We start from the raw sequence: 25,504 nt of genomic DNA, 5'->3' as shown, positions 1-25,504 counted from the left end.
CACAAGGTCCCGAGTTTGATCCCCGGTACAGAGAAAAAAAGAAAAACAGGTGAGGCAGCAGTGAGAAGGGGGTGAAGGTGGCAGCAAGCAGCTGGTGAGGGCGGAGGGTATCCATGAGAACTAGGTGGGCTGGAGCTGGGGGGGGGGTCACAGTGCCGCTTTTTCTCTCAAAGAACTTTAGACTTTGGGAACCAGGTGACGTAGGCCTAAAGCTTTATTAGAGGGCGGGCGAGGGGCGTGGTCAGTTGGGGCATCCAAAGACCACCATGCTCTCCGTGAAGGCGCCCAGCTCCTGGCACTGCTTCTGGTTCTCCTCGTCTTGGCATTCTTCCGCCTCGGGCCACAGCTCCACCCAGGTATCCTTCCCGATGATGTAACTGATGCTGTGGGCCGGACGACAGGTCAGGAGAGGAGGGCCAGGGTAGCGTGTGTGGAGGCGGGGCGTGTCAGGGGCTGGGCGGGCCGGTTGGGAGGGGGCCAATGGGCGTGGGCCTGGGAGGGCCAGGCTAGGAGGTGGGCGGGACCGGCCAGGAGGCGGGGCGCACGCGCAAGCAGGCCGGCACTCACTTGGGTTTCTCTCCCCACAGGTCGGAGGAGACGCCCCACATGAGGTAGTGCTTCCCGTCCTTCAGGCGCAGGGCGTCTCTGCACTTGACGTGGCTGATGAACCTGCGCTCCTGCCCAGCCTGCACCTCATCGGAGCCTGGGTGGAGAGGGAGGGATGCTGAGCTGCGGGGTGGAGCGGGGGGACAGAGGGGAGCGGGCAGGAAGATGAGCGCCCCGCTGACCTGACTTGATGACCTGTTCAATCGTCATTATGTATTCGTCGAAATCGTCGGACAGCTCCATCTTGACCAGCTTGGTTTTGTACACTGTGGGGTGGAGGGGGCCGTGTGGGTCCTGGGCGGGGTTGACGGTTGGGCCCCCAGCCCCAAGCAGAGACACGGGGATCACAGCCAGTCGCGTGGAGTCCACCCAGTGAACACCACCACCACACAGGGTGACAGTCACAGCCCACGCGGTCATGCACAGAGGCACAGATGACAGCCGCCCGCAGGGACGGTCACGTGCAAAGGACAGATGCTGATACACACCGGCATCTAAGGCAAGGCCACGCAGCCAGTCACACGCAGCCATGCACAACTCCAGCCACATACACAGCTCCAGAGGCACCAGTGACCCACCAGCACGGCAGCGCACCGCCCCGGCTGTGCACGACGGCCTCAGCCCCTCAGACACACAGTCACACCCACTCACCACCACACACAGTCACACTGACAAGCACAGCCTCACATGGCCATGCACAGCCACCCTTTTTTCTTTTTTTTTTTGGTACCGGGGATCGAACTTGGGTCCTTGGGCACAGCCACCTTTTATCACACACTTGTACATACACCGCTTACAACCACGGTTCTCCACAAAACCATGGCCTCTCACACATTTTCACACACACGTGCTGGCGCAGTCACCCACAACCACAGCCTGACAGTCACAGCCATAGCCAGTCACACACACAATCACACCTAATGTCACACAGCCTGGTGCACACACCATGCCCCAGAGCTACATGTGCCTGCACTCCCTGTTGCCCACTCACCGTAGTCCACCCCTGGCTCGCAGGCTTTTTCTAGGCGCTCATCCAGGGTGACCTTCTCATCCGCCTGGTGCATGAAGCAGTTTTCTGCAGGACAGAGAAGATCCAGTCTGCATCCTACTTCTCATCCAGGGCTCACTGCCCAGGGCTGTAGTAAAAGTGGGGGGGCCCTCCCCTCCCCTCCCCCTCCCCTCCCCCTCCCCACTGTGCCCTGGCACCCACCCTCTGCGCAGCGGCACAAGTCCTTGTGGCACAGCTTGCTCAGCATCCCGTCCTCCTTCTCCGGGTGGTAGAACTGGGTGCAGGTCTCATCTGAGCGCAGAGGAGATGGGGAGGCGTCAGGGCACCAGGCCTCCATCCCAGAGAGCACGCCCCGGGCTCAGGTTCCCAATGCTCCTGCACCTCAGACCTGGAGGTGCCAGGTCCCTGACCCTCAGAACTTTACTGTCTGATCTTTGGGACCCTCCAACCCTGGGGTCTTCAAATCTGCAACTTGCAAATCCTTGAGACACCCCCCCCCATTCTCAGATCCTTAGGACTCTCAACTCTCAGACCCCAGGACCTGTATCCTAGCACCTCTGACCCCAGCCCACAGATCCCTGGAGCCCTCAGACCCCCAACTTGCAAATCCTTAAGACCCTCAGTCCTCCAACTCTTAAGCCTATCAGAGTCTTGGACCCCAACCCTCATATTGCTGAAATTCTCCGACCCTCAGCTCCCAGATCCCTGGGACCCTCAGAACCTCAACAAACAGAACCTAGGGAGCCTCAGAAACCCTAATTTTCTGGGGCCTTCAGACCTTTGAGACTGTTCCACCCCCAACTCACCCAGGACCCACAACCCCTGGGGCACTTAGGCCCCGGGCCCAGCTCGCCTGCTCACCGAGGTTGTAGTAGGAGTAGACTTTGACAGAGCCAGGCTGGATGAGCCCCACATTGAAGAACTGGTGGATTTTGAAGGACAGACATTCTTCCTCGGAGTGCGAGAGCTAAGGGAAGAAGAGGCCAGTCAACGGGAGACACAAAGGGAGTCTGGGACAGGATATTGGCAGCTGGGGCCGTGGTGGAGAAATCAAAGGACCAAGGAAGGTTATGTGTCCAGGGGAGAAGAGGAAGGGCCAGAGGGGAATGGACAGCTTGGCAAATCTGTTTTCATTTTTTTTCTTAGCCACACAGCTGGGCTACATTGCTCATCCCCGCTTTCAGTTAGGTGTGGCCAGCGACTGGGCTCTGCCCAGCAGGTTTCCAGGCTGCGCCTGCTCCGGTTTGAATGTGGTTTGTTCCCCACCCAAGCTCATGGTGAAGCCTCGTTCCCCTTGATACACTGATACACTGAGGGATATTATCAGGCCACGTGGGAATGGATCAGATCTCGAGAAACTAGATCAGTTACTATGACAGCACATTGTCAAAAAGCAAGTGTGGCTTTCTGGGCTCACTCTCCTTAGCTCCCACCATGTGACCTTTCTTCTGCACTTGCCTCCAGCACGATGCCAGCAGGCCTTTATCAGGGGATGAACAGTTGAGGGCCACCAGATCTTGGACTTTGATCCTCTGAAACTGTGAGCTAAGTAAACCTCTTTTTTTAATAAATTACCCAGCCTCGGGTATTGTTGGTACAGCAACACAAAACAGACTAAGACAATGTCTATGAAAACATCATGTGCACAAGCAGGCATGGTGATGCATTCCTGTCAGCCCAGCTACTCAGGAACCTGAGACAGGAAGATCACAAGTTTGGGGGTAACCTGGGCAACTTAGTGAGATCCTGTGTCGAAATAAAAATTTAAAAAGACTGGGGATGTAGCTCAGCTAGCATGTTCAAGGCCCTGGATTCAATCCCTAGCACTGAAAACAAAAATCCCATGCACAATCCTCCCCCCACCTCTCTCTCATTCTGCAGAGGACTCCCAAGACCCTAGGCATACACAGACACAAGATGGGAGGTCCTTGGGTCACAGAGTGACTGCATGGGTCGGAAGGCCTATTCCTTAGCCCCCATACTTATGGACTTTATTTTTATTTTTTTGAGATGGGGTCTTGCTATATTGCCCTGGTTGGCCTTAAAGTCCTAAACTCAGCAATTTTCCTGCCTCCGCCTCCTGCATACCTGGGATGACAGCCATGTGCCACTGTGCCTGGTTCTGATTGGACTCCACACAAGTGAGAAATACAAGCATCTTGAGCCACCGGTGAGGTTGGTCAGGGTTGAGATGTTTATAAAAGGTGGTCCTGGGTCCATACCTTTGTTTACAATTGCTTTCTCCACCCACCCAATGACACAGACCTTGTCCCCAAATAACCTGACCTGGAGGCAGAGAGCCAGGGAGAGGAGAAGGCCAGCCAGGTAAGAGCCAAGATGCCCACAGGAGTCCCCCAGGGGAGGATGCTGCCTCACCTTGTCCAGGTAGATGATGAGGGTGTTCTTGTTGGCGAAGGCTTTGTCCAGCTCATACTTGGAGATGTATCTGTCCACGCCGGTGGACAGCTGGGGAGGGGTGGGTGAAAATCTCTTCTAGAACCCTTCTCTCCCCATAGCCTCCTCCAGACCTCAGGCTCCTCCCCAGTGGCCCAGCCCCTCAAGCCGCTCCTACCAGCTTGAGGTCATCTGTGTCAGGAACGAAGCCGGTCATCATGGCTATGTCCAGGATGGACATTGTGGCATCCTGGTCTCCTAGGTACCTGGACAGGGGCAGGGAGAAGCACGTTGAGTCCCAGCGTAGGGGCAGCCCTCAGGGTCTGTCCCTGAATGAGAGGTTCTGACCAGAGATCAAAGCTTTTGATTCCTCTCCAGCACCTAAATGGATGTTCAAGTTTAGGAAACACTTCTCCAAGGGCAAAAGACGGAAATGTAGTTTAATGGTCAAGGTCATGAGGGTTTCAGGCTCTGGATCCAAGCGCACGGGTTGAAATCCCAGCTTTCTATAAAATCTGATGAGCTCTTCAGTCCCCTCTGTGCCTCAGTTCTTCTATGAAATACAAACAAGAATATGAGCAGTCCTCATTTTGGAAAAGCCAGCTTCTATGACTTCATGAAATAACACTGGCTCCCCAATGAAAGAGTTTAAATTTGAGCATCAGTGTAGATGCTATGGCTTGGATCTAATATGTCCTTAAACCTCATATGCTTAGGTGTTGGTCCCTGGTGTCCAAAAGGGAAGCCTCTGGGAAATAACAGGATCGTGAGGGCTCTAACTTCATCAGTGGATTAATGGATTAATCCAGGGGCATGGCTTTTACTAGCATATTTTGTCCCCAGCCCTTTCTTTGCTGGCTCTCTGCCATCTCTATGTTTCCAGGCCGCCATGAGGTGAGCAGTTTTCCTCCGCCATGCCCCTCTGCCAGGATGGAAGCCCAAAGACCTGGACCAAGACAGAAAGATGGAAAAGGATATCCCTGAGTCCTGATCCAGAAAGACATTAGAATACAGGTGGAGACGAGGGGACAGAAAGGGCTCTGAGCATGTGTGAGGTCCTGAGTCCCATCCCCAGCACCTCTGGAAAACGGGGACTCTTACTAAAGGTAGAGATGAACCCAGTGACCCAGCTTCTTACTTAGCGCAGATCCCAAGGATCATGGTGCTCTTGGCATCCTGAGGCTTCTTGACTAGAAACACAGAAGACAGAAAGATGAGGGAGGGCATTCCTAGGTCCTAATCCAGAAGGACGTTAGAATAGAGATGGAGGAGAGAGGACAGAAGGGACCTATATTTCTCTTACCTGTATCAGGGGCTGGACTGACTGTGACCCTGAGGTCAAACTTCTTGCAGGTGACTTTGCCTTTGACTTTGGCGTGGTACATCGTCACCACCTAGAGAGATGGGGGGTAGACAGAGCCTCATAGGTCTTGAGAAGGCCAAGGGCAGGGAGGAGAGGTTCCCTGGCGGGGACAGGGGCCAAGGGAAGTCTGCCATTCCTTACCGACAACGTGCCTTGACCTTTCCCTTTAGCTGTTAATGTGAAACCCTCGTTTTGCTTGGTCTGCAGAGAATGAGAGAGAAGAGAAGGTATGAGGAGCCAAGTCTCCCCCGCCTGATGGGTACAACGGTAGTCATCTGCCCTCCCTCCTGCCTCCTGGCGAGCCCTGGTGGGTGTGATGGTGACAGTGGTGAGGGCTTGGCCCAGTGGCTGTACCTCTTCTGACCGGAGGAGGCCGCCTATGTCCCAGAGGAGGCGATGCTTGACCAGGGAGCTGCGGCTGGGCAGCTGCAGGGCCACCTCCATGTTCAGGTCCTTGTGGTCAGGAATGTCTGTTTGGTATTGGGCCAAGGCTTGGAACACCATGAAGGTGGCCTGGAATCCATGAGAGAAGGAGGGTGAGGTATCAGCTTGAGAGACTGGTTAGGACCCAATGGGGGGTGGAGATTCGGGCCAGAGTTAGGGCAATGAGACTATGCCTTGAAGCCATCATAGGGGTGACGTGGGGAAGTGCTGGATACTAAGCATTTGTCCTGGAACTCTGTGACAGAGAGAGGCTCGGACTCCCGACAGTAAGTCTGTGGCCAAGAACCCAATGAGTATGAAGGTGAGACTCAAGGTCCTTAGACATCGAGGACATGTTCTAGAACCCTCCAAGGTACAGAGGCTTAGACAAGAACTTGGAGATGCTGAGAGCATAGCTAGCACCCACCAGAAAATCCACCTCTTAGACTGAAAGCCTAGAAACACTGACAGTGTGGTCTAGAACCATCCAGAGGAGAGAGTCTTGGACCAGGGCTTAGGGACCCTGAAAAGTGTCTAGAATATACTCATTAAAAGAAAAGAATAAAATTGAAGCCCAGGAACATTGACTCCAAAAGTGATACTGAGAATCTGACTGAGAGGCCTCCAGAAAGAAAGGTGGTCAAGCTGGAGGCTGAAGTTATTGAGAAGTCTAGAAAGCACTGGGCGGGTGGGGATAGTATCCCAAGGGAACGGAGAACCTGCTCTAGAACCCACCCATGGGACAGGGAGCCACCGAGAGCCTAGTGAAACTAGACACCTGTTCTAGAACCCGTCAAGGGGAGAGGGAGGCTGAACCTGGACCCCAAGAACATAGTATGTGACCAGGAGAGCACAGGGGCTCTGAACAAAGTGTGGAGCATCTAGAATGTAGTCTAGAACCTGGAGATGGGCTTCTCCACTTCCCCTCCATCCTCCTGGCTTGTGGGACCCAGGAACTGCCTGTCTGAGTCTCCTCTGGGAGGCCAGTGGCAGGCTGAGGTGCACAGTGAGATGCCTGGGGGTGGGGCCCTTGCCTGGGTGGAGCCATAGCCGCCGCCATAATATCTCTGCTCATTGAGCCAGCGCGCAACGGGAGGCACAGAGTCAAAGTCTCTCAGCAGCAGCAGGGCCAGGAGGGCGTAGGACGTGGCTTCCACACTGTACAGCTTCTGACCAGCCTCCTCCCAGCGGTTCTTCTCTACAAAGAGAACACCCCCGGCCCCAACACTTGCTGTCTATCCATCCCAGGTGTTGCTCAGGGAATGCTCCCGGAGAGACTCAAACTAGACCGCTAGGTATTTCGGTCTCTCAGCTGACATTCAAGGCTCTCAGTCTGCTGACGCCTGCCTCCTCTTTCGGCAACTCTCAGGCCCCTTGGTAGCACACGCTCAGTGCACAAGCAGTGAATGAGCACTGCAGGAGGCCTGCTTCCCTGGCATGGCACATCTCAGAGCCCTGCACCCCACCTCTGCTAGGAGCATGCATCCCAATGTGGCTTGGGGCCATCCATCCCTGCTCAGCTAAGAGCCAAGCATCCTAGCTCAGGATGTCCTCCCTTAAACCCCAGGCACGCATCCCCCTTGAGGCTGCCCCTACCTGTGGCCGCACTCCTAAATTTAACCAGGAGGGGGCCGCCCAGCTTGTCCAGCTGGGCCAGGGCATATCCAGCAATGGCCACAGTGTATGGTCTCTGCAGGTTTGCGTAATTGGATGCAATGTAATCTCCGGCTTTATTGATGCTGTTTGGTAGGCTCTGTAGGAAAAAGGGGCAGGTAGTCTGGTCAGGTGGGCAACGCCTTTACCCAAAAATAAGACCTAGCTGGAAAATGAGCGCTGGTCATTACCATGGTGATGGCCAGTGTCATGCAAAGGCTAAACTTCACTATTCCCTTGCTGCGTGGCCACTCTGTAATGGCCAGTCAGGTGGGGTGATTTCTTGTTTTCGAGGCTGATTATTTTCTGGTTTGGTCTTCTTTTCGGGGAAACATAGCATCACCACCATAGACAGCCACTAAAGACGATGCAACCACCATATCTGGGGCACTGGGATAATGTCTGTCCTTGAGACGTCTCTGTCTTGGATCTATTTTTGAGGCTTTCTCAAACATTCTAGCCACCTTTGACCACCTATGCAGCTGTACCTCTCAGGTGCCCGGAGCAGTCCATACAGCCCACAGAGTGCTGGTAAATGTGGAGTAATGGGCTCTTTATTGAGGGGCTGACGGAACCCTGGCTTACAACAATTGCCACTTCAGTGGTGTAAATACTCCCACTGGTGCCAATGTCAAAGTGCCAGTGGAGCATCACTGAGCAAAGTGTAGGCAGAAGAAGCTCCAACAGGCAGGGAGAATTAGTAAGGGGCCAGAGTGGGCAGCTGCTGGGAACATTCGCCCTGTTCCCCCCACCCCCCATTCTCTTTCTTCTTGTCCTCCTCCTCTTCCTCCTCCTCCACCACCACCAGTAACAGCATGTTCCCATCAGGTCCATTTACTGAACCTCATAAAATCCTATGGGATGAGTGAGCCCTGCCCATGCCTGAGGTTGTGGTGATTCTGCCAAGACTACCTAGGCAGGAAGTGTGCAGGCGCGGGCACCTCCTCCCCTTCGGAGGTGGACGTGGCCAGGCAGGGTGGAGACTTAAAGGGTACTTACGTTGACCTGCCCTTCGCAGATCTCTTTAGCCTCCTGTAGCGCGATGAGCACGAAGGCGGTGAGGGACACTTCAGCCTCCTGGGTGTTCCGGAAGCCGCCCTGGAGGGGAGCAGAAAGCACGTGAGTCACCACGTGTCTGTGCATGGCAGTCAAGGTCCCTGCAGAATCGGGGATCTGGGCAGGGTAGGGGCTCCTTCTGGGGCTCTCCTTCCACCAGGAAGGTCAAACTTTTATTCTATTTTTTATTTTTCTATGTACTGAGGATTGAAGCCTGGGCCTTCACACTGAGCTCCATCCCCAGCCCTTTTAACTTTTTGTTTTGAGACAGGGTCTCGCTAAGTTACTAAATTGCCCAGGCTGGGCTCAAATCAATGATCCTCCTGCCTCAGCCTCCCAGAGTGCTGGGATGACAAGTGTCTGGGGGTCAAACTCTTTAGTATGAAGTGAATCGATCATTTTTTTCATTCTGCAATTTGTTAAATTGTAACAGCTTGTTAAAACTCAGAATTTCCGGTTCAATAACAGGTCTGAGGTCCAATCTCGGAAGGTACATTTCTGATAACTTTGTGGCTAATGTCACTGCTGGTCGGAGGACCACATTCTGACAACCCCTACTCTAAGGAGTTCTGTGTTTATTTAGACCCATGGGCAGCACTGAGACTCTCTAAGAAGGGATGCTATAGGTTTGCATAAAGCTTCCCATTGGCTCTGGCAGGTGCCTGAGACTTGACAAGAGGAGGAGCCCGGAAACAGGGACCAGGGAAGTGGCTTTGGAAAGGTCTGCTTAGGGAAGGAAGGCTCTGTAATGGGGAGAAGGGGACAGTTTGAAGCCACCTCCAGACAGTGGAGTCCGGCAGGGGTTGGAGATGGCTTGGATTGGATTGGATTAGATGTGAGAGGATCTCTGTGCTTGGTTTAATAAAATTCTTATTTATATCTGAACAGGATGCCAATTTTCATTTGGCAGTGGGCTCTGGAAATCAATTTCTCTTTCTGTTTGTCTTCCTTGGCATGAAGGGATTTACCAGGCAAAATTTGAAAAGCACACTCAAAGAAATAGAGCGCAGGGCTTCAAGAGAGGAGCACAGTATAGACTAGAGCTGGGAATATTTATGTTTTTGGCAATAGAAATCTGTGGCATTTGTGAACCTATAGAAAGTTTGGATTTGGTTTACAGGAAAAAGTGATGGCCACCATACAAGTAGAAAGATAGTGGCTCATTTTACAGGGGAAAGGCAGGGCCCAGCCCATTATATATGTATGTATTTTAAAGATGGGTAATCTAAGCCGTTTTGCCTAAAAACATTCTTTGAAATCTTTGAATGTATCTTTCTGTCTTTCTTGTACAGGGATGGAACCCAGGACCTTCCCTCTGAGCTACATTTCCAGCCCCCTTTTTTACGTTTTACTTTGTGCCAAGTTCTCACTAAGTTGCCCAGGCTGGATTCGAACTTGCAGTCTTCCTGCCTCAGCCTCCCAGAGGGCTGGTTTGACAGGCGTGCGCCACCACGCCCATCTGGGTCTCTGGTTTTTGCACCGTTGAAGTGACCTTTATTTCCCTGGCCCCACCTCCACGCTCACACAGTGAACTGGACGGTGGGCAGATCCATCCTGGGCCGCTCAGGCGCCCCTCCCCCACTCTGCCCCAGATCCCAGCTTCTTACAATCATTTCTTGGTGTATCACGGGCCCGTCCTCCTGGAAGACTCCATCAGGCTTCTGCTTCTCCAGAATGAGCCATTTCACAGCCCCACAGAGGACCTGGGAGTCGATGGCGATGAGGTTGACCGCCAGAGAGAAGACCTTCACCACATAGGCTGTCAGCCTGAGGATGTGCGACAGAGAGTGAGCCAATCAGCTCTGGGATCCAGACCCTGCCGTCATCCCTGCCAGCCAATGAGCAGAGAGGGGCGGGGCCTAGGGCCAACAGCCCTTTACCATGTGGCACTCACCAAGTGCTGGGGTTCCGGTTCAGGAAGGCTGCGTAGGCCGAGCTGGGCTGTCTGAAAGCCAGCTGCTGGGTGTACCCTGCAGGGAATGACAGTCACCAAAGGGAGGGACCTAGGGGGCGGGGAGAGCTGGGGGCGTGGCCTGGTGATGGGGCGGGGCCTAGAGGGGGCTCTTGGCAGGGGCGGGGCCTCGAGAGGAGCTGGAGCCCCGTAGCGCTGCACGCACCCTTTTTGATGAGGTCCAGGGCCGCCTGTCGCTTCTCCAAGCCGAACTTCTCCCACTGCTCCGTTTGGTCCAGGTAATGCACTGCGATCACCGTGGGCGTCATGCCGATCATGTTCTGTTCCCCGCAGCCCGAGGGGGTCACGATCAGGTGCTTCAGCCGCTCCCCGTCCACGGCGTCCTCGGTCATCTGAGCCACTGGGGTCCCTGCAGCCCGAGGTGGGAGGACGCTGCTCCAGCCAGGTGCCCATAGCGCCCGTCCCCAGCCTCCCTCCACCCAGGAACGAGTAGGAGCTGGGGATGGGGGGTGACAGCGGCCCAGAGGGGCTTGAGTTTCACAGGGGTCCTGTCCCAGGCTCTCATTTCACCAGCTGTAAAATCCTGAAAGCCGTGGATACGTGTATTGCTCAATGATCCCTATTAGGCTCAGCCCTAATAGGGAACCTTATAGTATCTCGTGTAACACTACAGCCTGCTTGGAGGTGTGTACTATTATTCACGCCTATCACAGACAAGGGAACTGAGGCTCTTGGCCCGGAGTCCTACAGGTCCAGGGCTGCCAGTCCCCCCCCACCCCCCACCCCTTCTTTCCCTTTCCTGCTCCAATCTTCCATTCTGTGCAATAATTTGCACCATTTCTGCTTTTGAATTATGTGACTTCTTACATGAATTTTGTGTGGTTCTTTTGTTTGTTTGTCAGCACTGGTGATTGAACTTGGGCCTTTGCACTGAGCTACATCTTCAGCCCTTTCTACTTATTTATTTTTATTTTGAGACAGGGTCTCGCTAAGTTGCCCAGGCTGGCCTCAAACTTGGGCTCCTCCTGCCTCCCAGACTGATGGGATGACAGATGTGCACCAGCACTGCCAGCCTCTCATCTGAATGCACTTATCAGCAGAAGCTCTTTGCTGACTGCCATCCTGCCAGGAAGCTCCCATTAAACAGATCCTTGTGGCACTAGTCTAGCTTACCAGGAGGAGGCACTGCAGTTAATCACCCCTGACTAGATGGAGCTCAGCCCCTTCTTGGTGGCCCTTCTGGTGGCCGTCCATGATGCCTTCCTGGGCCCCAGGGCAGCAGGGCTAAGGGGACCTCACCTTGGAGGAGAATCCTGGTTTCAGAGTCAGTGTCTGGGACCTGGTCGCTGAGGTCTGCAGGTGGAACTTCCTCTCTCTGCACTCCATCTGCAGAGGCGTAGGACAAGCATGGCACCAGCACCTCCCACCCCTGCCCCACTGCCAGGCCCAGGTTGTGCCCCTCCTGGCTCACCTTGGCCCAGGTGCTCTGGGTCCAGAGTGCGAACGGCCACTGTTTTGTTGACTCTGATTCCTTCCGGCTATGTGTGTGGTGGGGGAGGAAGTCAGGTGAACATAAAGACAAACAGACACACAGAGGTGGTCAAGGCACTGTTTTGAGGGTTATTCCAGCATGGGTGCTATGGTGCCAGAACCTGATGCCTTCCCCTTCCAGCTGTGTGACTGGGGGCCAGTTACCCAACCTCTCTGTGCTTCAGCTTCCTGCTATATAAAGAAGAGACAATAAAACACCTACCTTATACTGTCCTACAAATTCATCACAAGATTATAGATCAATAATGAAATAATACCTTTTGAAATCTTCACATGCTTCAAGGAACTGTGGTCAGGGTAACTCATTCAGTGAGCACAGTCTGACGAGGTGGGTACTACTGTTGCTATATCTGGACTTTTTTTTTTTTTTTTTTTTGGCAATGGTACTAGATATTGAACCCCAGGGCCTTTACACTGAGCAACATCCCCAGATCTTTTTTTTTTTTTATTTTGGAACAGAGACTTGCTGAGTAACTAAGATAACTGGGCTAGGCTCAAACTTACAATCCTCCTGCCTCAGCCTCCCAGAGTGCTCAGACTACAGGCATGTGCCACCTTGTCCAATTTATTTTCATTTCTTTATATTGCTTTTTTTGTTTCTGATGCTGGAGATGGAACCCGAGGATAGTGCATAATAAACAAGTGCTCTACCACTCAGCTACATCCCCATCTTAAAATATCATGTGAAAGCATTCTAAGTCTACAAACATGGAAAGGAGTCTGTGGAGGGATGGTGACGGACACACAACAATATGAATGTACTCAGTGTCACTGAATTGTACACTTAAACGTGGTTAAGGTGGTGAGTTTTGTGGTATGCATATTTTACCACAATAAAAAATTGAAATGAAAGGACCGAGGATTTAGCTCAGTGGTTCTGCTGTCTGCCTCGCAAGTGCAAGGTCCTGAGTTTGATCCCCGGTACCAAAAAAAAATTGAAATAAAAGAGAATAAGTAGCCAGGCATGGTGGCACACACCTGCAATCCCTGCACTGTGGGAGGCTGAGGCAGGAGGATTGAAAATTCAAGCCCAACCTGGGCAATCTAGCCAGACCCTGTCTCAAGAAAAAAGTTCTGGGGATGTAGCTTACTAGGTTTGTTCCCAGAACCATAAACAAATAAAATAAATAAAAACATCATTTATCATAACAGTGGTCATGATATAGAAAATTATTGCACTAAAATATTCTTGATCTAGATTGCTGATCTTTTCGGCAGCCCCTAAACTTCTGGGCCCAGGGCATCTCACTCGCTTTGTCCTGATCCTGGTTCCGCTCCCAAGTGCCTGGACCGTCTACAGTTCCTACGCGGGCACGGTGCGTGAGCCAGGTCTCCCCCGTGGGCGACAGCGCCCTCACCTCCGAGGCCCCTTCCCGAGGGCCGGGCGCACTCACCACGACCTTGAGGGTCTTCTTCACACCGTCGCTGATGAAGTGGTTGTAGACGGCGGCCTTGACCTCCACCTCCTGCAGGCCGGTCTTCAAGGGCACGATGACGTAGGGCACCGGCAGAGAGGACTTGGGCGGGATCGTCACAGTCTGGTAGTGCCGCTTCTTGGCGGTGGCCAAGCTGCAGAAGGCCGGGTTGTGGAGCAGCTCCACTCTCACCTGCACGAGGATGGGTGAGGCGTCAGGGGCGGAGGACGCATTGCCAGACGCCCCGTCTTGCGTCCCCCGGCTTCGGGCACGCCAGGGCCCACCTTGAGACTCTGGTCCTCGCGGTAATTGTAGAGCACGGCGCGGATCTCCACCTGCTCGTTGCGCACCACGGAGTAGGGCAGCCGCAGGTCGATGAAGAAATCCTGCACCACAGTGACCTCGTAGGGGTCGGCTACGCAGATACCTGCAGGCGCGGAGACAACACACTGCGCGTCACGTCACCGCCGGGCTCCTGGTTCACGCTGCTGTGACAGCCAGCGTCTGGGCTCTTACTCGCTAACCGCGGGAGCTGGGCCTGGGTCAGACTGTCTTTGCCCGAGCACACGGACTACACTTCGCTAGCGATGACAGGGTCCTGGGGGTGGGAGCACCTGGGAGTGGCTTTTACTTAATGATTTTCACTGAAGTTCGAGGCCTGGATGTGTAGGAAGGAAGAAAGCAAATGTAGCTCTGCTTGGTGGCCCACGCCTGTAATCCCAGCGCTCTGGGAGGCTGAGGCAAGAGGATCGAGCCCAGCCTAAGCAATTCAGCAATTTAGTGAGACCCTGTCTCAAAAAAAATTTTTTTTAAGAGTTGGGGATGCTGGGTATGGTGCACATGTCTATCATCCCAGAACTCTGGAGCCTGAGGCAAGAGGGTCACCATGAGTTCAAGGCCAGCCTGAACTACATAGCAAGACCCAATATCAAAAAAATAAAAGTTTATTTAACCTAACTCAGACTTAAACTCAAACACTACTGCCCGTCATGAATATACATACCTGCACCAGCTGTGTACATGACAGCACATTTTAAGACGTTAACTTGTATGGCTGTGTGAATTCAATCTAAATTTATGGGAAGTGGCCCTAGATTCAGGGACAGGAAGACGCTATGGATGCTTGTAATAAGTGTTCAACTGTATCATTGACCCTAACATGCAGACCAAGGTACCCCATCCTAACTGAGCTGGGCTCAAGTGTAACATGAACACTTGATCTGGCAGATCAGCACAAACAGAAGACATCATGAATAATTCTGACATATTAATAAGTCATTAAATATTAAAAGATTTGTTGTTATAACATTATCAGTGTACTAGTGATTTAGAAACTTTTTACAGAATGTTACAATGATACTATTTTGGGACAGATAAATGTGTTATAATTATATCATAACTTTATAATTCATAATAAATAATATTATCTAATATATACTATGTTATATGTTATATAATATCCACTGTTATATAATTTATTGCATATAGCTAATGTTATGATTTATATTATATATTTGTAATAATATAATACATAGTAAACTTTATAATCATATATTTAGTCATACTTATATATTAAAATTATAATTAAATTAAATTATAATAAATTATACAAAGTTCTGGTTTGGGTATATATAAAATATTTGCACTTAGTGTTGTAAGTTTAATACTTATTTTTCACTGTTTCTCACTAGTTCAATGTTCTGAGAAAAAAGCGTATAAAATGTGTATGTTTTTCATGTTGCTATAGACTCCAATATGTCTTGACATGGCACTGGTCTTTAAAATTTGGGTATTTTCTGCAGCATGGAATTTTTTTGTGTTCACTTTGAGTTTGACATTGAAATATATTTATCATGGTGACTGAGGTTTGGGACAAGCCCTTCCATTTTATGCCCATGGACACCGCTCTCTCCTTTCCCTTTGCCTGGCCCTGCCGTGAGCCATCACATGTGCCCAGGGCCAGCCAGGGTCTCACACCAGGCTGCTGGTGGCCAGGGCAGGATGTAAGAAAGGGACCACCCTTGTGCTTCTTTTTGTCTCATTTCTCCACCTGATCGCTAATGTTACAATCTCATGTTTCCTCTTTTCTTAATCAATCTGCCCACACCCAGGTTGACATCATCCCTTAGAAGTTTTTGTTGTTGCAAACTCTTCTGCAGGACACACTTCGCCCAGCCATCTGTGGATGGTTTGTGACATGGCTGGTGGGAGGGGAAGGAGCAGGAGGCCAGCTCTCAGCTATAAACTGTGAGGGCATGCTAAGAAATTCAGATTCATGTCATTATGCATTTTTCCAAACCCATAGGCTACTTAGCAAAAGGAAACCATAGGTGAGCCGGGTGCGGTGGTGCACACCTGTAATCCCAGTACTTAGAGACACTGAGGCAGGAGGATGGAACACTCAAGCTCAACTTGGACAACTTAGTGGCTTAGCAAAACCCTGTCTCAAAATAAAAAATGAGGGCTGGGGATTTAGCTCAGTGGTTCTGCTGTCTGCCTCGCAAGCGCAAGGTCCGAAGTTCGATCCCTGGTACCAATACATAAATAAAAAATGAAAACAGGGCTGGGGATGTAGAGAGTGAAGGCCCTGTTTTCAAGTCCTAGTATTAAAAAAAAAAATAGAGCCCTACATAAAACTACAGACCTGGGTAATAATATATCAATGTAAGAGTTTGGCAATTTTAACAAATGAACCACTCTGAAGGGGAACTCTGATCTTGGAAGAGGAGATATAATATATATATATATGTAATATATATTATATCTAGATATAATATATATATTTAAAGGACCAATTTTGGAGTCCCTCCTCATAGCCCAATGTCTGATGCTGCTGCAGAAACCAGGGTCCAGGTGCAAGGAGCCACAAAACAGCCGACCTGTTGAGTTTGGATGGGTAAGGAAATGCCAGGGGGCCTTGGTGTCCTTTCTCACCTTTCTTGTCTGACAAGCTCACGGCCAGAATCTCCCAAGTAGTGATGCTGTCTTTCAGAAAGATGTTCATGGTCTTCGTGGAGATCCTGGGTGGGAGAGAGACAGTGAGGGGTCTGCTGTGAACACACAGCTCCTGACTTCTAGGCTGGACTGTGGGTTCCATGATTGTTGAAGTCAGGAAGGGGCAGGTGCATGCTAATGAAATGGTAGTGATCAGCGCTGGCTTGGGATAGGATGTGGGGTGGGGGTACACCAGCCCTACCCATTCTTCTCTGGATCCTTCAGCTCCTCTATGGCCCAGAGCCAGCTCTCTGGAAACTGACTTCTAGAAATGATGTCTTCTTCTGGGATAATGTCCTCATCCAGGTCGCCTGAAAGGGGTCAGATCTGGGTTCAGAAAAGACTGGCTTTGCCTGGGAGGAATTCACAGCTTGGGAAAACGTCCAGGGTTGTGTGATGATTTTTCATGATTCCTAGGCAGGTGTGCCTTTTGAGACTCCTTCCTTCATAAAAATATTAAATGTTCTATTTTGCAAATGTGTTGGTATAAAGATGAATATAATCCAAGCTGGGAGATTTAGGAAATGGAAGCATTCACATGGGCTTCTGCAAAGATCAAGGATCCCAAGCCTCAGGCCTGCTTTCTCTAATGGACCAGTAGGTCCTGGATGTCACCAGGGATGTCACACCAGAAAGTGTCCCCAGACTTGGTGGAGGCCACTGAAGAAGTGGTGGCCTTTAAGCCCAGCCTGAACAATTTAGCAAAGACTCTGCCTCAAAACAAAACAAAAAGGGACTAGGGATGTAGCCCAGTACTGCAGAACCAAGCAAATGAATAAATAAATTTGGCTACATTTGGTGTGATGGTGCATGCCTGTCATCCCAGCACTCGGAGGACGAGGCAGGAGGACTGCCACAAGTTCAAGGCCAGCCTGGACTACATAGTGAGACCGTTTCCCCAAAACAACCCAAAATAATAATAATAATGATAATAAATAAAAGATAAATAGAGTTAGCCATCAGCAAGTAAATAAACTGGGGCCAGACTAAGGTTCAGCCCTTGTTGGCTTTCTTCAAACATGATGGGCATATTCTAGTTTGGCTCTGAGTTCTCCATAGCACACAAATAGGTGGAATTCCATAAATGCCGAAACACACTCATGTTCTGGAATAATCCGTGCAAGTGTCTTTGGGGTAGTAACACTGAAGCCATTATTGGTCTGAACCTCAAATAGGTAAGGGAACTACAAACGCTGGGAGGATTCACATCCATTAGCCCGGCCTTCCTCCCTGGTCCCGCCCTCTTCAGGCCCCGCCCCGAGCCCCGCCCAGCCTCCCGACTCACTCCGCGCCAAGCCCAGCTTGCGGTCGCGCGCGCGCTGCCGGCGCAGCTCGGCCAGGTAGGTGCAGCAGTCCAGGAAGGCCTTCACGCACGCCTCGCGCAGGCCCGCGCTCACGTCCACGTAGCGCGCGCGGCGCTGGCAGGAGAACTGCATGGGGTTCTCGCGCATGCCGTCCTCGCAGCACTTGCGCAGCTCCTTGTTCTGGTACTGGCCGGCTGTGGGACGGATGTATCAGGGCCCTGCCCGGTGGGGCCGCGGGTCCCCGCCGGGCTCCGGGTCGGCGCCCACCTTTGTCCCTCCTCCTCTCCATGAGCTGCACGGAGCGGCGGCGGCGCGCGGCGGGCCTGGCGCACTCGGGGTCTGCGGGGGCGGGGAGGGCGGCGGTGAGGCCGGGCCGGGGCTGCTCCGGGCCCGCGCTCGGCCGCCCCCGGCGCCTCACCTCCCCGCTGGGCCGTCTGCAGGCCCTTGCTGGTCTTCAGGGATAGCCCGGCGTCCGCGAAGACGCCCGCGTAGTCCTTCCCGCTGCCCGGGGTGCAGCCGATGTCCGCCTTCTCCACCACGTCCCAGATCTGCGGCACGCAGGGGCCGGGGTGGGAGAGCCCGCGGCAGGCCCGGCCTCCCACCCCACGACCTTCACCCTCCAAACCTCGTCGTCCCACCGCACCGCACCGCACCGCACCGCACCGCACCTCCGCCACAAGGGTGCGCACCTTACTCTGAGTCAGTTTGTTCTTCTTGTTCAGCACAAACACGCCCTTGTCCACGGCCACCAGCCCCACGCGGGCCCCCTGGTTGCCCTCTATCCTGAGGGTCATCTGCTGCCCGGGCAGGTGCTGACTCTTCTCCTTCCCGTCCTTCCCACCGCCGCCCTTGACGACCAGCTGCGGGGAGGCCGGCGGGGAGACAGGAGAAGTCAGCTGTGCGAGGAGGGCCAAGCCGACGGAAAGGAGAGCAGGAGGGTGCTCACCGTGCCCACACAAGAGTCCTTGACGTCCACCCACACGGAGTCGGCCACCACCTCTCTCTGGCCGCTGGCGCCCACGAGCGTGTAATAAGCCACCAGGCGGAAGGACGGGATGAAATCCTTCGTGATGGTCAGGGGCAGCACCACCAGGTCCTGGCCGGGTTCTCGAGCCTGCCGGCCTGCCTTCAGCAGCTTCCCCTTATTCATCACCTGGGGGACAGCGTGGGTGAGGATGGTGATGGGAGGAGGGGGAGAGGCAGGACTGGGGAGGGATCTGGGGAGGCTGGAGAAGCCAGGAGGGGGTGCTGAGGCGCCTGCTGTGGCCACCGACCAGGTAGGTGTAGTAGCGGATCTTGGCCTCCTGGGTGGCGTCTGCCCGCAGGTGGAAGTTGACATTGATCGTCTCGCCAGGCTTGAGCTCGGAGCGCGGCATGGAGAGGTGCAGGTAGTTGTTGGAGTTGTGCATGGTGCTGTAGGGCAGGGCCTGCATGGTGTTGGTGGCCTGCCGGGCCTCGAGGATGCCCTCCTTCTTTGTACGCACCTGAGCAAGAAGGAGAGATGTGTGCTGGTACCCGAGAGATTCCCGTGCTGAGCTCTAAGCCCTGGGATTATGGGAAGGGGACTTTGCATATGGGATTAAATTAGGGGTCTTGTGATGGAGAGGTCGTCCCCGGATGATCTGGGTGGGTCCAGTGTTATCTTGAGGCTCTAAAGGTAGAGAAAGAGAGGGAAGGGCCGGGGATTTAGCTCAGTGGTTCCACTGCCTGCCTCAAAAGCGCAAGGTCCCAAGTTCCATCCCCGGTACCCCCCCCCAAAAAAAAGAACTGAAGTAAAATATGCTAGTAGCCCAGAAAGACAGGGAAAATGAGAGGTAGGGAGGGAGAGGGCAGGAGGAGGAGAAGGAGGAAGAGGAAGAAGGAGAAGAGGAAAAACAAGAAAAGAAAGGAGAAAAGGAGAGGATGAAAAAGAAAAGGAGGAAGAAAAGAGGAGAGAGGGATGGGGCTGCAGATGCTGCGCTGCTGGCTCTGAAGAGGAAGGGGCTGCAAGCCAAGGGGTGCAGGCCTTTCTAGACCCTGGAAAAAGTGGGACACAGATTTTCCCTGGAGTCTCCGAGAAAGAACTAGCCCTGCCCACAGCTGGGAACTAGGACTTCTGACCTCCAGAACTGTAAGGGACTACTCTTGCATTTAGTCCTTAAGCGGTGGTTTGTGTCACTGCAGCCACAGGAGACTCATACGCATGCTGAGCATCTCGAGACAGGCTTCCCAGCAAGGCAGAGCGGATGCCCAGCCCGGGGACCAGAGGGGACCAGGAGGACATCTGCATCATCCCAGCAGCCCACAGGGAAGGGTGCTTGCCTCCCACCCGGCCACACCTGTGGACTTCAGAGCTGCCGCACCATGGTGGAGCCCTCTGACTCCAAGAGTGGGGGGCAGGAGGGCGTGCACAGAGGTGCAAGTGCAAGGACCCAGGTGTGCGAGTGGAAGAGCCTGGGTGTCTGGCGTGGGCCCTCTGTGCAGAAGGCAGAACCCCCGTGCAGTGTGGACCTGAATTCCTCTCTGCCTGGGGATGGGGCCCCTTCCACCCTGCCTGCACTCCACTGCTCTGGGGCCGAGTGGACGCACCGTGATGCTCAGGGGCTGCCGGTTGTTGGGCGTGTTGATGCTCAGCTTGGCCACACCGTCGTCTTGGGTGAGGGACTGCACATTGGTTCCCTGGATCACCACAGGGACATGGGGGGCCGGGGAGCCATCGGGGTTTGTCACGAACACCTGTGCATGCCAGGGAGGGGCAGGAGGGTCAGGTCAGGCAAACCTGATCCAGTCAGCGCTCCAGGGGGGACTTCGGGACCTCCGTAGGCCTCACCATGAGGTCGAAGGGCATGGCCGGCTTGAAGTACTTGGGCGTCTTGGTGAAGTGGATCTGGTAGGGGGAGGTCACGATGGGGATCCCGCTGCGCTCAGCCTCCACCATGTCGCTGCCTGAGGGGTGGACTGTGAGGGCAGCTCCCGGCCAGGCTGCCCCCCACCTTTGGGCAGGGCCGGGCCTCACCTGAGTGTAGGATGACAGTGACCGACACGTACAGGGACTTCCCCACCAGGGCCGCGGCGTTGGAGGGCTGCACCCCGTCCAGCAGCACCTGCCTGCTCAGCACGGCCTCCCCGCTGCCGTCCTCTATCTGGGGAGGGGATGTGGCTCAGACAGGGCCGGGTGAGGGGGTGTAGATGGGGTGCAGGGGGGGGGCCTCTGTCAGGTACCACGACACGGGTGAGGGACTGCGCCAGGGAGATCCTCTGGTCACCGTCCTGGATCCCAAAGATGACGAAGGCCGTTCCGTCCACGTTCTTCCCATACAGGAACCTGCCGGGCACAGGGGCTCAGGGCCGCCAGTCTCGGAAGAAAGTCTCTCCCACCTGCCACTCGCTATGGCCAGGACCCAGGGGCTCTGTGCCCCCCCCCATCCTCACCTAGCCATGATGTTGACCTCCAAGCCCCTGGGGTCATCGATGTAGTAGAATTTCTCTCCAGGCTCCACCACGACCTCAAAGCTGGGCAGCACTGGGGGAGACACCGTGTCGGCAGGCAGGGGTGCAGGGCAGGGAGCGAGGGCCCCGCACCCCCCTGGCCCTGAGCTTACCATACTCCTTCACCTCAAACTGCGCAGAGAAGACCTGCTTGGGCGAGTGCTCGTAGAAGGCCTGGATCTTCCACTGCCCCATGCTGGGGGAGAGGGGGAAGTGTGTGGCCAGGCTGAGGGGCCACACACCCCACCCCTCCTGGACAGCCTGACCTACTTGACCAGCTCCGGGATGTTCCAAGACAAGGGCAAGATGCCATACTGGTTGTGGGAAGACAGGGTGTCCCGCTTTATAGGGATGCCATCGGGGGTCTGCAAGGAGACACAGGGATGAGCATGGTGAAGGGGCCCTTCTGACACCAAGCTTAGCCTCCAGCACAATTTGGTGCCACTATTGACCCCCTCTCCCTCCATCACAGCTATAGGGCCTGCCATTAAGAAAGTGGACTTAGCCTAGGTTCAAATCTACAGTGTGCCACTCACAAGCTGTGTGACCTTGGACAAGTTATTCAACCTCTCTGTGCTCCATGTTCATGTCTAGAAAAGAGATGATAAGGGCTCCTACCTCACTGGCTTGGGACTTAGTTCATATAAGCAGGAACTCATTAGTGTCAGTGTATCTCGGGACCCTGCTGATTAGTAGCATTTACTACCCACTTTTGTGCAGGACTCTGAGCATTTGATTAGATCAAAGCCCACGTCATGGCCGACATTCGACTTTTGGCCTCCAAGATCAGCAAGTTCGTGTTATTCGACCTATACATATACAAGTTCGTTAAACCTGGTTTTCTGGCTTCTGTTGGAGTTTAGGAAGTTCTGTGGATAATGTGCTCCTGCCTCAGCCTCCCGGAGTGCCGGGATGACGGGCGTGCGTGCAGGAGGCCTGTGAGACTGGAACAGGGAGTAAGGAGGAGAAAGGGCGAGGGGAGGCTGGGGGAGATTAGAAGCAGGTTGTCAGGGGCTTCGTGGGGAGGGAACCCTCACTAAAGTGCTCACGCGCGCCCTCTAGTGACTGCAGGCGACACCACCGAATTATTTTTGTCTAGCATTGTCACCAACTCCAGGTGGGAAACAGGCTCAGGGAGGTGAAATGACCCTGGATTTATCTGAACCCGGAATCCGTGATCTCTGGTCTCTGCCCGCCCCTCCCCGGCTTCTCTGAGTTTTTGTTTGGGTCTCTCTGCTCTGGGGCCCCTGTCCCCGGCCTCTCGCTCGGCCTGTCCATCCCCAAGCTCTGCCCTGATGTCCCCAGGCCCGGTGGGCTGGTACCTCGATGATGACAATGACAGTCCGGCCCACGGGCAGCAGATCGTGGTCCACGGTGAAGATCCGATAGAGGACTGTGAGGAGGTGGCAGAGACAGGAAGGGTGGGTGAGCCTGGGTCCCCTGCACTGCAGGCCCCTTCGGCCGGCCCGGCCCCCCAGCCGGCCCGGCCCTACCCGTGGAGCCCGGCGTGTAGATGGTCTTGTCCGTCTGGATGAAGAGGTACCCGCTCTGCAAGCTGACCAGCACTACCTTCTCCAGCTGCGTGCCCCCGAAGGCCGCCTGCACGATCACGAACTTGTGCCCCTTATCCGACCGGAACTCCTTGCTGGACGGGATCTGGGCCAGAGCCGGGGGTGTGGTCAGGGGGTCTGCTGGTGGCCACACCCGGCTTCCAGCCTCTGACCAGACCACTGCCCCTCCTACTCTTTCTCACTACACAGCCGGCCTATTACTCTGCTTTCCCGGTTAGCCCAGTTTGGGGGAGGGCAGGGCACCCCAGAAGGAGCAAGAGGGGGCAGCAGAGAGGGTGGGCTCTCGAGGGGGAGGGGGCTCCCAAGAGGGAGGGTTCTCTGAGAGAAAGGAGGCCGGGAGGGGAGGGGCCTGAAAAGGGGTGGGGACTCGGAGGGGAGGGGCTTAGAAGAGGAACTTAGGACCTGCCAGGAACCTCCGAAAGGGCTGGGCAGTGGGAGGAGTCAGAAGGGGGTCTCAGGGGCAGGGCACAAGGAGTTGCAGGTCTGTGCCCACCTTGATGGTGACGGTGCCCAAGTGTCCCGTGGCACTGGTCAGCACAGTCTTCTCACTGGACAGCACTTGCTTCTTGGCCGGGAAGTCGTGGACAGTGACTGTGACCGGAACGTTGCCTTGCACTTCGTGGGCCTCTAACACTATGGTCTCCTCGTTCTCCAGCCTCAGGATGTTTGGAGTGATGATCGAGTACCTGGCAGGGGGGCTCGGATGTCAGCCCAGGGATGGGAGACTCCAGCCCTCATCCGGTCAGCGTATGTGCCTGGCCACTCCTCTGTTTCCAGGACTTTACCCAGCCCCGGGGCTTGGAGGAGATCCAGCGACAGCCTGGGGCACCTGCCTGGCCAAGGCCTGGGCCCTGCTCCCCTGGGCATGGCCACCTCCCGGTCCCCAAGGACAGGATGGCAGCCACCACGACCACCCGACCCTGGCCAGTCCACCTGGGCTTTGGAAGCCTGTGGATCCCACCAACACATATCCTCAAAACCAAAACCATCAACCTCTCCAAGTTCACCATAGCCTGAACCCCAAATCCTAAACTAGTACATCTTTAAACACTCCCAAATCTAATAAACACCGTAACCCTCAGACACCCCAAACTATGCACACCCAAACCTACATATAACCAAACCTTGAAACCCAAATCCTACAACTCCCCAAAGCTAAACCTCTAACACGCCAGCCTTATAAATATAACCATAATCCGAACACCCCTGACGCTACACAAACCCAAAATGCCAATCTCTAACTCCCCCAAATACTCTAATCCATCAGCCCCCCAACTGTAAAGTCCCAAATCCTGTAAGTCTAAGCTTCCAAATTACTCCAACCACACAATTACACCCTAAATCTACAGACCCTCAGTTCTACAAACATGCAACCCCTAAGATCACAATACCTGGGTTCCACAAACAAACACCATGAACCACAGGCAGCCCAGATCGGCTAACATTCCAGCCCGCTGACCCTGGATGCCTGCATGTCTCTTGAATTCCACAAGGACCTGCACCCACAAATGCCTGCTCCCCGCCAGGAGCTGGTTACTCACATAGGGTCTCCCAGGGCCAGGGGGAGGCTGGCCAGCAGCAGCAGCAGGCTGGGACCTGAGGCAGGTCCCATGGTGCAAGGAGAGCAGATGGACAGAGGGACGAGGGACAGAAGGACCAGACGGGAGGAGTGAGAAGGGGCGGCCAGAGCTGCCTCTTATCTGGCTCCTGAGTCCTGGACCCCACCCCCCAGCCCTCCCTTCTCCCTGTGGCCTCCTCCTTCTCTGGGGCTGCCCCAGATTTCTCAATACTGTTTCCTAAGTTTTCAAGCCCTGTGGCCAACAATTTGTGGGGTGAGAAACCTGAGGGCATGGTCCCTCCCGACACAACGTGCCCGCCCCCTGCCCTGGTGTCCCAGGGTCGAGACTGGCTGGTGAGATTGTTCCTCAGTGCGCCCAGCTTGTAGTAGAGGAACCCCAGGGTGCAGAGAGCCTGCTTGGCCGGAGGCCTGGGGCTCATCCCCAGCCCACTTTTGGCCCTCTGTTTAATTTTTACTTATTTGTTTATTTTTTTGCCAGTCCTTGGGATTGAATCCAGGGCCTTAGCACTGCATCCCCAGCACCCCTCCCCCATTCCATTAAAATTTTTTTTTTTTTTAATTTTGAGACAGAGTCTTGGTAAGTCACAAAGATGCCCAATCTAGGCTGGAATTTCTGAGCCTCCTGCCTCAGCTTCCTAGGATTGGATTAGGTGTTTGACTTTTTTTTTTTAAGAGGGGGGTCTTGCTCTGTTGCCCAGGTTGGCCCCAAACTCCTGGGCTCACTCAGTCCTCCTGAGTAGCTGGGACTACATGTGTATGCCACTGTGCCTGGTTCATGCATTTATTAAACAATTTTTTTCTCTGAGTCCATCTTAAGCTGGGAGCTAGAACCCTACTTCCAGAGGCCTCTAAGCTGAGAAAAGAGCAAGTAGGAGGGGCAGAGTCCAGCATAGACATTCCCAGGCCCACTGAATGTTTACCCCAGTGGAGAAGATGAAATCTGCATCTTGAGGAATCAGAGAAGGCTTTGTGGAAGAAGGGACATTTCAGCTGGGCTTTGAAATATATATAGGAGTTCATTATCCAAGGATGCTTGTTTTCTAGGGAAAGAGGAGCCTCAAGCTTCCTTCACCTACCCTTGTCTGAATACCTGATGGTATAAAAAGTCATCAATGAGGAAAGTCTCATTTTTAACTTTTGTAACTATCTTACAGTCACATCCTCTTAGTTTATTATTGCTTTCAGTTGTATTATTATTATTATTAT

At 53.8% G+C, this 25,504-nt stretch overlaps 1 protein-coding gene across 1 annotated transcript; it reads right to left on the bottom strand.

Moving 5' to 3' along the window:
* Positions 1-196: 196 nt before the first annotated feature.
* On the bottom strand, positions 197-24,463 carry C3 (complement C3). The gene is made up of 41 exons (XM_004865631.4): positions 24,261-24,463; positions 23,213-23,405; positions 22,642-22,804; positions 22,471-22,541; positions 21,419-21,513; positions 21,262-21,344; positions 21,092-21,182; positions 20,882-20,984; positions 20,676-20,802; positions 20,490-20,605; positions 20,249-20,395; positions 18,955-19,164; positions 18,627-18,833; positions 18,370-18,540; positions 18,099-18,228; positions 17,948-18,019; positions 17,662-17,874; positions 16,579-16,687; positions 16,317-16,402; positions 13,667-13,809; positions 13,362-13,574; positions 11,888-11,954; positions 11,716-11,802; positions 10,622-10,825; positions 10,399-10,474; positions 10,112-10,271; positions 8,448-8,546; positions 7,392-7,548; positions 6,830-6,993; positions 5,727-5,885; positions 5,514-5,573; positions 5,313-5,403; positions 5,148-5,199; positions 4,188-4,275; positions 3,992-4,081; positions 2,477-2,582; positions 1,817-1,906; positions 1,598-1,681; positions 789-872; positions 568-703; positions 197-383 (listed from the first exon to the last, which is right to left on the bottom strand). Exons 1-41 carry the CDS (start codon positions 24,329-24,331, stop codon positions 242-244), a joined length of 5,010 nt encoding a protein of 1,669 aa, XP_004865688.2. The 5' UTR covers positions 24,332-24,463; the 3' UTR covers positions 197-241.
* Positions 24,464-25,504: the final 1,041 nt, after the last annotated feature.

This window comes from Heterocephalus glaber, unplaced genomic scaffold (assembly GCF_053883595.1).
Source record: "Heterocephalus glaber isolate CG9 unplaced genomic scaffold, H.glaber_assembly_v1.0 deba00001760, whole genome shotgun sequence".
Lineage (NCBI taxonomy): Eukaryota > Metazoa > Chordata > Mammalia > Rodentia > Bathyergidae > Heterocephalus > Heterocephalus glaber.
This window is presented reverse-complemented; position numbering and strand designations above follow the sequence as displayed.

What these genes read in the sequence shown, in the direction of transcription:
- C3 (XM_004865631.4), bottom strand. Translation starts at nt 24,331, where the DNA reads ATGGGACCTGCCTCAGGTCCCAGCCTGCTGCTGCTGCTGGCCAGCCTC. An exon ending in AGGACTCTTGTGTGGGCACG is followed by an intron (nt 18,541 to 18,626) that starts GTGAGCACCCTC and finishes GCCTCCCCGCAG; the next exon opens with CTGGTCGTCAAGGGCGGCGG. An exon ending in TCATCATCTACCTGGACAAG is followed by an intron (nt 2,583 to 3,991) that starts GTGAGGCAGCAT and finishes TTCTTCCCTTAG; the next exon opens with CTCTCGCACTCCGAGGAAGA.